The sequence below is a fragment of the Pantherophis guttatus genome, chromosome 9 (assembly GCF_059756535.1).
Source record: "Pantherophis guttatus breed Tessera chromosome 9, ASM5975653v1, whole genome shotgun sequence".
Lineage (NCBI taxonomy): Eukaryota > Metazoa > Chordata > Lepidosauria > Squamata > Colubridae > Pantherophis > Pantherophis guttatus.
Genome location: NC_142071.1, coordinates 4,603,318 through 4,615,451, shown reverse-complemented (window position 1 = coordinate 4,615,451; position 12,134 = coordinate 4,603,318). Strand labels below are relative to the sequence as shown.

General features: G+C 43.3%; 1 protein-coding gene across 5 annotated transcripts in view; it reads right to left on the bottom strand.

The window, feature by feature from the left end:
* Positions 1–9,735, bottom strand: part of PEBP4 (phosphatidylethanolamine binding protein 4) — a 269,026-nt gene extending 259,291 nt beyond the window's left edge. Inside the window, exons 1-2 of one of the 5 annotated variants that reach the window (XM_034422078.3) lie at positions 8,449–9,735; positions 1,136–1,263 (exon numbers count right to left, since the gene is read on the bottom strand). In XM_034422078.3, coding sequence (XP_034277969.2) covers positions 1,136–1,257 — 122 coding nt within the window. In that variant the 5' untranslated portion in view covers positions 1,258–1,263; positions 8,449–9,735. The other 4 variants (XM_034422079.2, XM_034422080.2, XM_034422081.2 and 1 more) reach the window with 4 other exon arrangements.
* Positions 9,736–12,134: the final 2,399 nt, after the last annotated feature.

The following is a 12,134-nucleotide window of genomic DNA, read 5'->3' as shown; positions in this document are numbered from 1 at the left end:
CATCTCTCCTTTGGCTGGATTTCTATTACACCCCCTCTGGCCAATTGGTTGGGGACTAACTGTCACAGAACACCCAAGACGAACCCTCTTCCTGCGAAAGGGCCGTGTCGAAGAGTCTGGGATGAAGAGGCCGGTGGCCCATGCCCCAAGGCAAATGACTGGAGGCATGCCAGCTGAGGAGATAAGTCGGGGAGAGAATTGCCCGAGGAGAAACGCCCGAGGAGAATGAAAAGCCCCACAGTTTTAACATAGAGAGTAAATGTATGCAACTTCTTCTATCCAGTATTATCACTGGATAAATGCTTGTCTGTCAGAAATACACTATTAATACCATGTAATAGAATAAATATTTTAACAGAATATTGCCAAATGAGTTGAGTTATCTCTAGGAAGTTAATTTACTGATGTGTTGTGGTCCACCAGCAGCCTGAGGAGCTGGCAGTGGGGTCAGACAGCGACATGGGCCAGCCCTGGAGGCTGGGCAAGGCCCGGATGAGGGCTCTGCATTGGAGGCAGAGATGGGGCCAGGGCCATTGGGGAGTGATGTGCGGACTCCGGAGCCTCCAGAGGCTGACAGCAGAGAGGCAGAGGAACAGGAGGAGCCTGTTCCTAGTGCATGCATGAGAAGAGCTGCCAGAAAGCAAGAGCAGCTCAAGCAAAAAGGACGACTCGGGAGTAGGGCCAAGAGATGATTGGCCCCTCCCATAAGGCTTAAAAGATCAGCAATGGCTCTTGGGCTCTTGGTCGGAAAACAACGTTGAGAGATTTGCTTCTTGTCTTGCTGCATTTATTTCTTGTTGGCATCTTCTGCTTCTGAACTTTTGCCAAGAAAAGCCTTTGGCAGTTTGCCTAATTATACCAAGGTTGGTGATTAGACTGAAGAATTTGTGTTATGAAGAATTTGTTTTAATTTAGTTTGGACTACGCTGAGAATGAGTTAATTCTCAGCTGTTCTAATAAAGTCTGTTTGTTTTTAAACTGATTGCATCTGATAATACGTACTCGGGCCTGGGTTACAACATGATGACTCTTATTCAGAAAATGATGTATAAAATATTTGCTTTATGGCTGTCATGGTCATGATGAATGAAAATTGGTATAAGATGCCTACCCTTATAAAGGAATCTGAGCTTACCTACAAAATGTTCTGTCCTCTCTGTCCAGTTTTCTAAAGATGCATTCTTCCATTCTGACACTGTCTTGTAGGACAATCAAAAGAAAAGAAACTGCCAGAAAATGGGGAACCAGAGGCTTCATCGTGTCCTGCCAAAAACAAAATAGTGAAAAGTTAACAGATTCCACCAGGAGTGGGCTTCAAAAATTTTAGCAAGGGGTTCTCTGCCCGGTTGCTGGGTAGGCGTGGCCATAGTGGGTGTGGCCTAGTTGGCCTCCTGCACCATGGGGGGGAGGGGCATTTTTGCTTTCCTCGAGCCTCCGGGAGGGCGAAAACAGCCTCCCCAGGCTCCGGAGGCCCTCCAAAGGCCCATTTCTTGCCTTCCCGAACTTCCGGAAGGCGTTTTTTGCCCTCCCTGAGCCTCCGGGTGCACTCTGCACTTACCTGCATCCAAAACATGCCGTGTGGGGACTCCTGGGAGGGGAGGGGCAGGGTGGGATGGGCGGGGCCAGCCAGGAGTGGGATTTGGGGGTTCTCCGAACTGCACAGAATCTTAGCTCGAGGTTCTCCCAAACCCCTGCGAACCCCCAGCAGCCCATCCCTGGATTCCACCAGACACAACTGTATTGCAAACCTGCCTATATTTTTGCAAATCATTTTAAGCAATTATTTCCAAATTCTACTGCCAACAGCACTTTAAGTGTATCAGATCCATGAAAGCTAAATTTTACAGTAAACCGATCTAATCATTAACATGTATTTTATGTTTTGTATTCTGAGCTGGCCTAATGGCTACTCAGTAACATGTTATTAATAGAATAAATTAAATGCTTTTATACTCTAGGTTTCCCTCAATTTGAGCTCATCAGAGGGAGACAAAACAGCTTAGTTTGAAGTGAATGTGGGCTGTTCTTTCTAATTCAGTAAATATAGAACAATCTCATAAAATGCCCTCGGAATAGCAAAGAGCTGCCCATGTAGGACTAGATTAAAAAGGGGGACTGCCATCTTGACTTTTTTGACCTCTTCCCTTCTTGTAGACATCCCTATAACTGCCTTTGAATACAGGACTGGGTGCGAGGTAGACAAACAAAAATAAATAATTCAGACGCCCAGCATTCATTTGTTTGTTTGTGTTTTTTTTTTTTAACCCTGCTTGTATTACTTTATAAGTAACTCAATGTGGCAAATATACCTAATACTCCTTCCTTCTCCTATTTTCCCCAAAGCAACAATTATGTGAGGCAAGTTGGAAGAGAATGCCTGGTTCACCCAGACAGCTTTCATGGCTAGGGCAGGACTAGAACTCACAGCCTCCTGGTTTCATCTTAACCGCTACACTACCCCAAGCTAACCAAATAAATAATACAGTGTATTATTACATTATATAAATATATAGTGTGTCAGAGTTTGTTGCAAAAAACAAATCCAGAAGCACACACAGATAAACTGATTCAGCAGGATTCATTAACTTCTTTATATACAAGTATATATATATATATATATATATATATATATATGTATGTATGTATGTATGTATGTATGTATGTATGTATGTATGTATATATATATATATATATATATATATATGTATGTATGTATGTATGTATGTATGTATGTCTTTTTCTTTTTCGTAGGCTTTTATGTGCATATTCTTTCTGGCCAGGTTTTACCTACGTAAACTCAGTTGTTCTACAGCCCTGGTTCTGTGAAATCTCATTCACAAGTTTCTGGGCCTTTTTTCTGCTGACAAACTGCAACTCTGTGTCTCCCAGAGATCAACACAGAGTAGTAGGTCTCTGGAGAAGGGTGGCATATAAATCGAACCAATAAATAAATAAATAAAGGCCTCCTCTGCCTCTCTCTCTCTCTCTCTCTCTCATGCGTTCAGTAACAACCACAACGCTTTGCAATTCGACACCCACCATAAAAAGCTTTCAAAAACTCAACTCGGGCACTTCGTGTCCCCAAGGTTTAAAGGCCAACGGTGTGCATTGGAGGGTTAAATATGGGGGCATTTCAAAGGCTGGAATGTTTTGTTCTCCCTTCACAAGAGAAACATTTCACTCAGAATAATTTTCCGGGAGATAATTTCATTTCAGTGGAGATCAGCTTGAAAGAAAGGAAGATTGGCTGCTCTGCTCAAAATGGCGGCAAACACATCTTTCCCCTCCATTTTTCCCCTCAGAATTCTTCCCGCTTCTTCCTTTGCCTCATCCCAGAGGGTCTTCTTCTCGCTCAGCAGCATCCACAGGTGTGGTTGAGGGGAAAAAAAATCAAGATAGCAATCAAAGGACCACCTGGTTTGACGTGCTGCCATCTTGATTTTGTTTGACCCACCCCTGCAGCAAACCAATTTAATAAATAAATATTTGTTTTGAAAAACGTAGGATATTTATTTTATTAAATTTTGTTTCCCACCCATCTCGCTACAAGTCAATTGTTCCAATATCTCAGGGGCTGCCCCAAAGAAGAGGGGAGTCAAGCTATTCTCCAAAGCACCTGAGGGCAGGACAAGAAGCAATGGGTGGAAACTAATCAAGGAGAGAAGCAACCTAGAACTGAGGAGAAATTTCCTGACAGAACAATTAATCAGCGGAACAACTTGCCTCCAGAAGTTGTGAATGCTCCAACACTGGGAGTTTTAAAGAAGAGATTGGACAACCATTTGTCTGAAGTGGTGTAGGGTTTCCTGCCTAAGCGGGGGGGGTTGGACTAGAAGACCTCCAAGGGTCCCTTCCAACTCTGTTATTCTATTCTAAATTCTGGTGATATCATGTTTCAAAAATCTCAGCCAAATATATCAGTCATGGGAATTTGAAGGAGGGGAGCTGTATCCTTCGAATCCAGATAATGAAAAGAAGGAATAGAATAGAATAGAATAGAATAGAATAGAATAGAATAGAATAGAATAGAATAGAATAGAATAGAATAGAATAGAATAGAAAAGAATAATGAATGGAATGGAATGGAATGGAATGGAATGGAATGGAATAGAATAGAATAGAATAGAATAGAATAATAAATATGGAATGGAATGGAATAGAATAGAATAGAATAATAAATATGGAATGGAATGGAATGGAATGGAATGGAATAGAATAGAATAGAATAGAATAGAATAGAATAGAATAGAATAGAATAGAATAGAATAGAATAGAATAGAATAGAATAATAAATATGGAATGGAATGGAATGGAATAGAATAGAATAGAATAATAAATATGGAATGGAATGGAATGGAATGGAATGGAATGGAATGGAATGGAATAGAATAGAATAGAATAGAATAGAATAGAATAGAATAGAATAATAAATATGGAATGGAATGGAATAGAATAGAATAGAATAATAAATATGGAATGGAATGGAATGGAATGGAATGGAATAGAATAGAATAGAATAGAATAGAATAGAATAGAATAGAATAGAATAGAATAATAAATATGGAATGGAATGGAATGGAATGGAATAGAATAGAATAGAATAATAAATATGGAATGGAATGGAATGGAATGGAATGGAATGGAATGGAATAGAATAGAATAGAATAGAATAGAATAGAATAGAATAGAATAGAATAGAATAGAATAGAATAGAATAGAAAAGAAAAGAAAAGAATAATGAATGGAATGGAATGGAATGGAATGGAATGGAATGGAATAGAATAGAATAGAATAGAATAGAATAGAATTTTTTATTGGCCAAGTGTGCTTGGACACACAAGCAATTTCCCTTGGTGCATATGCTCTCAGTGAACATAAAAGAAAAGAAAGCTAATAAAATAATACAATATCTGATATAATAATAATAATAATAAAACATAAATAATAAAATAATTTTAAAAAATAAAAGCTAATAAAAAGAAGGACTAGGGGTGACATGATAGCACTGTTCCAATATTTGAGGGGCTTTTACAAAGACGAAGGGTGTGTGTGTGTCAAACTATTTTCCAAAACACCAAAAGGCAAGACAAGAAACAATGGATGGAAACTAACCAAGGAGAGAAGCAACCTAGAACTAAGGAGAAATTTCCTAATGGTGAGAACAATTAACCAGGTTAATGCCTTGCCTTCAGAAGTTTTTTTTTTTTTTGAAAAGTTTTTTTTAAAAAAATTTTTAAAACATAAAACATAAAATACATCTTTTTAGAGCAAGGATTTGATCCGGTATAAAGTAAATACAATTACTCCCATTCCCTCAACCAATTTTGTTCCAAATTTTATCCATTTACATCTTTAAAAAAAAAAAGAAAAACAAATCTTATTCTAAACATTTAGATTTTAGACATTCTACTATATCACCCTACATTCTAAACAATTATTTCCAAATAGACATCATTCCAAATCTTTGTCATTTTAACAATCAATATTTTTTATATATTCCACATTTCTAAGACCCGTTACATCGAGTCTATAATGTATCTCTTTTAAATGGCAACTTGTATCCATAATCTTGACAAAAACATTTTCCTCCTCTCTTAATTGTTTCTAAATCAATCAACATTTCCATCCAAAATTCCCTTCTGAAGGGAATGCCTTGCCTTCAGAAGTTGTGGGTGCTTACATCACTGGAGGCTTTCAAAAAGAGATTGGATAACCATTTGTCTGAAGTAGAGGGTTGGACTAGAAGACCTCCAGAGGTCCCTTCCAACTCTATTATTCTATGTTCTATGTTCTTACTGCTAACTAACTGACATATTGGCAGCAATTCTTAATTCTTAGAAAAGCAGATTAGTCTAGTCCAGCGGTTAAGGCACTAGCCTAAGAAAGTGGGGAGGTCGCGAGTTCAAGTCTTGCCTTACCCACAAAAGCCCAACTGTGGGTGACTTTATGCCGGTCACTCTCTTTCAGCCCAACCCACCTCACAAAGGTGGTGGTTTGTTATGGGGGAAAATAGGAGGACGGTGTGTTGGATGTTGGCCCCCTTGAATTATTTGTAAAAAAAATTATAAAGACGGGGATATAAATAAATTAGCTCATCAATAATTCTATCACTTATTTGAGTCATGCACCGAGAAAGTGAGTTCTGGATAAAAAGTGCACCGGACTGGATGATTAGAATAGCCTCTTGGGGAGACAAGCAGCATATAAATTTAATAAATAAATAAGATTACTGACCCTGCCTCATTTTACGCTCACTTGAATGCACCTGTGTCAGAGTTTCTTGCAAAAAACAAACCCAGAAGCACACACAGATAACTGAATTCACCTGGATTCATTAACTTCTTTATATTCATAATAACCCATAAAGTATTTACAATACCAAGAGTTGATTCTTCACAGTTTCACTTCAGCTCAGATTAGCAGATAAATTCACACACACACACACAGCTTCACACCTCAGAGTTTAACACACACTAGTTTCAGTTTCAATTCTCTGCACAGGCTCAGTTCTGTCTCCGCTCCCATTGGCTGACCTAGTTGCTATGCCTGTTCATTGGCTGACCTTGTTACCATGGCTTCCCAGGCATGAATATTCTGACCATCTGGAACATTCTTCTACCTGGCCCCATTATAACAATAGCCCTTAGATTTATATACCACTTCCCAGTGCTTTTACAGCCCTCTCTGAAAAGAGGGAGGATGGGAGGCTGAGTCAACCTTGAGCCAGTCAGGATCGAACTGCTGGCAGCCGGCAGAGGGAGGGAAGGAAGGAAGGAAGGAAGGAAGGAAGGAAGGAAGGAAGGAGGGAGGGAGGGAGGGAGGGAGGGAGAGAGAGAGGGAGGAAGGAAGGAAGGAAGGAGGGAGGGAGGGAGGGAGGGAGAGAGAGGAAGGAAGGAAGGAAGGAAGGAAGGAAGGAAGGAAGGAAGGAAGGAAGGAAGGAAGGAAGGAAGGAAGGAAGATTCTGACCATCTGGAACATTCTTCCACCTGGCCCCATTATAACAATAGCACTTAGATTTATATACCACTTCCCACTGCTTTTACAGCTCTCTCTGTAAAGAGGGAGGATGGAAGGCTGAGTCAACCTAGAGCCAGTCAGGATCGAACTGCTGGCAGTGGGCAGAGGGAAGGAAGGAAGGGAGGGAGGGAGGGAGGGAGGGAGGGAGGAAGGAAGGAAGGAAGGAAGGAAGGAAGGAAGGAAGGAAGGAAGGAAGGAAGGAAGGAATATTCTGACCATCTGGAACATTCTTCCACCTGGCCCCATTATAACAATAGCACTTAGACTTATATACCACTTCCCACTGCTTTTACAGCCCTCTCTGTAAAGAGGGAGGATGGAAGGCTGAGTCAACCTAGAGCCAGTCAGGATCGAACTGCTGGCAGTGGGCAGAGGGAAGGAAGGAAGGAAGGAAGGGAGGGAGGGAGGGAGGGAGGAAGGAAGGAAGGAAGGAAGGAAGGAAGGAAGGAAGGAAGGAAGGAAGGAAGGAAGGAATATTCTGACCATCTGGAACATTCTTCCACCTTGCCCCATTATAACAATAGCACTTAGACTTATATACCACTTCCCACTGCTTTTACAGCCCTCTCTGTAAAGAGGGAGGATGGAAGGCTCAGTCAACCTTGAGCCAGTCAGGATCGAACTGCTGGCAGTGGGCAGAGGGAAGGAAGGAGGGAGGGAGGGAGGGAGGGAAGGAAGGAAGGAAGGAAGGAAGGAAGGAAGGAAGGAAGGAAGGGACAATAGCAATAGCCCTTAGATTTATATACCGCTTCCCAGTGCTTTTACAGCCCTCTCTGAGCGGTTCACAGAGCCAGCATATACCACATTAGGCCAAATTGATACAATTTCGTTGCATATATGATGTACAATGACAATAAAGGCTAAAGCAGGGGTCAGCAACCTGCAGCTCTGGAGCCGCATGTGGCTCTTTCACCCCTCTGCTGCGGCTCCCTGTCACTCAAAATATGTGTCACAACAGCCAATATGTGAAACCTGCCGGCACGCAATTTTTTGAGCTTTTCAACCCCCGGTAGGCCAACCATGGATAAATCCAAGAAAAGTTAAGTTTCAGAAGAAAACAAAACGTTTAATTCAACTACATATGCTAGTTTTGTGGCCGCTCAAGAAATAGTCAGGCACGGGAAGGGTTTTGTGGCTCCCGGTGTTTTCTTTTCTGTGGGAAACGGGTCCAAATGGCTCTTTGAGTGTTTAAGGTTGCAGACCCCTGGGCTATACTAAAACAGGCTCCAATAAATCGATAGAAATCCCCCCCCCCAGCAGCAGTATTATACCTTCTTTTTCCTGATGGGCTTGGAAAAACTGCACACCTAAACCTCCGTTCACTACAACCTACTAAAGGCAAGTGGACTTGATTTCAGAATAAAGTTATTAAAAGGCAGCGCTAGCGTGGGAAAAGGTCCCAGTTCTGCTCAAGAGCCTCAGTTTACCTACTTGCGAAGAAGAGTCAAGGACAAAATCCAAAGTCCGGGGCAAGTTTTCCGCTACGAGCCAGCCAAGAATGCCCCGCAGCTATGTGGCTGCACCTAAATTAAGCCCATCGGTGCGTAAAGTCACCTGGCGGACAGGTGCAAAGGAGAGGCGGGGGAAATCAAAGGCAAGGAGGGGGCTGATTGGGCCTTGCAATTCCTCCCCGTCCCTCAGGGTTGGCCGTTGGCCAGAGGTTCTGATCTTTTCCTCCAGCCCCCGCTTGACCGGCAGCTGGACGTGGAGGGCTGGTTGATGCTGAAGTGAGCCTTTAGTTTTAGGCACTGCAGTTCCCGCTTGCAGCTGGAAAACGGTGGAATTTAAGAAAAGTGTTAGAATGGGAAAAAAAGAGCGATCATCCCCATTAGATGCCGGTCAGGGGGACGGTTAACCAGGTTTTAGCCGGGTTTTGGGTGTGAGGCAGCCATCGTGGCTAGACGTCGTAGCTAATTGCACTTTTTATTTTTATTAAATTTCTTAACACCACCCATCTCATTTAAGTGACTCTGGGCAGCTTACACCACCAGATCTACTCTTGCTGTTTTCAATCTAAGTTTAACTCAGATTCAAAAAGAGTCATTTATTTAATGAATAACCATCTGATAGTGATGAAAAAAAAATAAGCAAAGTGTACTGAAATCCCTCAAGCGGATAATTTAAGCAGCTTCCAAGAAATTGTTTTCTGTTTCCGCTATATACTGTTTCCACGATATATTACAGGGCAGGGGTCACCAACCTTTTGGACCTCAGGGATAAATTCATAATTTTAAATCCCGCGGACCACTAATATGATCTTCCTAATGACCGGCGGGGTGGACGTGGCTAGGCGGTCATGTGATTGGGTGGGCGTGACCAACTCGATGTCATTCATATCAAGGGGTGCCTTGCCAGCCTCTATTTGCCCCTCCCCTCCCAGCCACTCCTCCCCTGCCTGCCCGGACTCTTTAGGGCCCCAACAGGAAGCAGTTGTTGGAGCTAAGCAGCCTCCATGAGAAAGAGTTGACAAAACAGCTCAGTTCAAATTGGATCTGATCAAGGAGGAGGCTCAGCAGAAGCACCTCACTGAGGACTAGGAGCATAGGCTTTCCAAGCAGAGGGAAGACTTGTGGGAGTGCAAGGCCAGGTACCGGCGCCTGGAGGCTCAGCGGGCTGAGATGGTCAGCCAGTTCCAGGCCATGATGTAGTCCCACTGGAACGAGGCTCTCTGGCTCTTTGCCACCAGCGGTGCTTCTCTCCGGCCTTCGCCCAAAGCCCCACACCAGGAGGCCGAAGCAGACCCCAAGTCAGAATTTCTGCCCCCCTCCGACCTGCACAAAATGACCCCAAAAGGGGAAGACTCTCTGCAGCAACACAAATGTTCATTGCACATATCTGGCCCAGGGGTCGTAGACTGAGGACCCCTGATTTAGTGCAATATAAAAAATGCAAATAATTTTTCTGGCGACCACAAAAATTTTCTCACGGACCACCAGTTGGTGACCGCTGCAATAGGGCACAAGGACTTATATTTCAAAGGCCTGGAAGTACAGAGAGGTAATTAACAAATCCAATAGTTATTTCTAAGACAATCTGTCCAAAAATAGCGGTGTTTGTTTTATTCAGATTTCTATAGCCGTATTTTTACCATTGAGGCTGCAATACTTCTGGGAACCATCAGAGGGCAGTATCTCCCAGATATTCAGTATTTTGCACTATTTTCTTAACTGAGAACCTAATACTTTTGACCAGCAGTATAAATATATTGGCCCCGAAGAGGTAGTATAACCTATCAGTGATAATATATGGTCCTGATTTCCCTAAAAAAAAAATCTGATTTAATGCAGTGGTTAAAGCACCAAGTTAGAAATCAGAAGATTGTGAGTGCAGTTTTGGAAGGACAAGTTCAGAAGTCAACAAAAACTCAAAAAGCATTTCCCTCCCCCCAAAATCCACAGAGCATCTGAGCCACAGAAGGGCAAGATGTCCTATAGATCGGCAGTCACCAACTGGTGGCCTGTGAACTACTGATGGTCCGCAAGAAATTTTGGGGGTCCACAGAAAAAATATTTGCATTTTTTATATTGCAGTAAATCAGGGGTCCTCAAACTACAGCCCCTGGGCCGGATACATGCAATGAACGTTTGTGTTGCTGCAGAGAGTCTCCCCCTTCAAGGTCTTTTTGTGCAGGTTACAGGAGGGCAGAAATTCTGACTTGGATGATTTTTCTGCCTATAAACAGGACTCGCTTTACCTGTTTTCTTGGCTGGAAATAATGGCTGGCTTTTGCAGGACTCGGGTATGTTTATTATACTCTTAATCCTTAGACCCTTGGACTGGCGAACAACTTTGACCAGGGGGATGGTACCATTTGTAGATTCAAATACATTCCTATTTTTCTGAGTCACATCTAAACGCGAAAGACAGCCACCTTGTCCAGAAAAGGAAACTACGGCATGTTAAAACCTCTTGAATGGATGCCCCGCTCGGTTCATCCATGTGTTTCTTACAGCTGCTTTCCTCAGCCTGGTGCCTAAAAGGTAAAGGTAAAGGTTCCCCTCGCACATAAGTGCAAGTCGTTCCCGACTCTAGGGGGCGGTGCTCATCTCTGTTTCAAAGCCGAAGAGCCAGCGCTGTCCGAAGACCTCTCCGTGGTCATGTGGCCGGCATGACTAAATGCCAAAGGCGCACGGAACGCTGTTCCCTTCCCACCAAAGGTGGTCCCTATTTTTCTACTTGCATTTGTTTTACCTGCTTTCGAACTGCTAGGTTGGCAGAAGCTGGGACAAGTCACGGGAGCTCAACCCGTTATGCGGCACTAGGGATTCGAACTGAACTGCCGATCTTCCGATCGACAAGCCCAGTGTCTTAGAATTATTTCCCCCTCCCCCCCACTTCCCAATGAACATTTTAGCAACCCCATCATCCCCTGACCCGCCTCCCTCTCGCACATTCTCTGGGTACAACGCAATAGACTAGTGGAAGGCGGGGGAAATTGCAGCCTGACCTAACTGCCAAGAGATTGGGGGACTGTAGCGTGTGATACAGTTTTGCACAACCTAGCATCCACCTGCAGTTTGATCAGCAAGATCCCTAATGTTTATTGCAGATTTTTCTTTTAAGTGCTGCAATGAAAGCACTAAAAATACATCTTTTGAGGACCTACAGGGTGTTGTGGCCCGTACGTGGCCTGTGCGGATTGTAACTGATTCTGACAGTGAGGAGGCTGTTGTGGTGTCGCGCCAGCAGCCTGTGCAGTTGGCGCTCGAGTCGGACAGTGAGGAGGCTGGAGAAGATGTGGTGCCAGAGGCGGGGATTCAGCCAGGGCCTTCAGAACCTCCAGAAGCTCCCATAAGTGAAGAGGACGAAGAGGAGGAGCCTCTTCTCGATGCACGGGCACGCAGAACTGCCAAAAGGCAGAAGTGGCTCCTCAGGAGGAGGTCTCCTCGAGAGTAAGGCTTGGGGCTAATTGGCCACTCCCTTAACCTATTTAAGGAGGAATGCCGATTGAAGCAAGCTTTAGGGAACAACTTTAGTTCACTCTCCTTCACGTCCTGATCTTAGTTCTCTTATCAGTTTCCTGCAAATTGCTTCTGGGCTTTCTGCCAACCATAGTAAGATTACGATTATTTATTCTTTGGAATCTTGTAGGCTGTTAAGAAAGTTAATTAACAGCC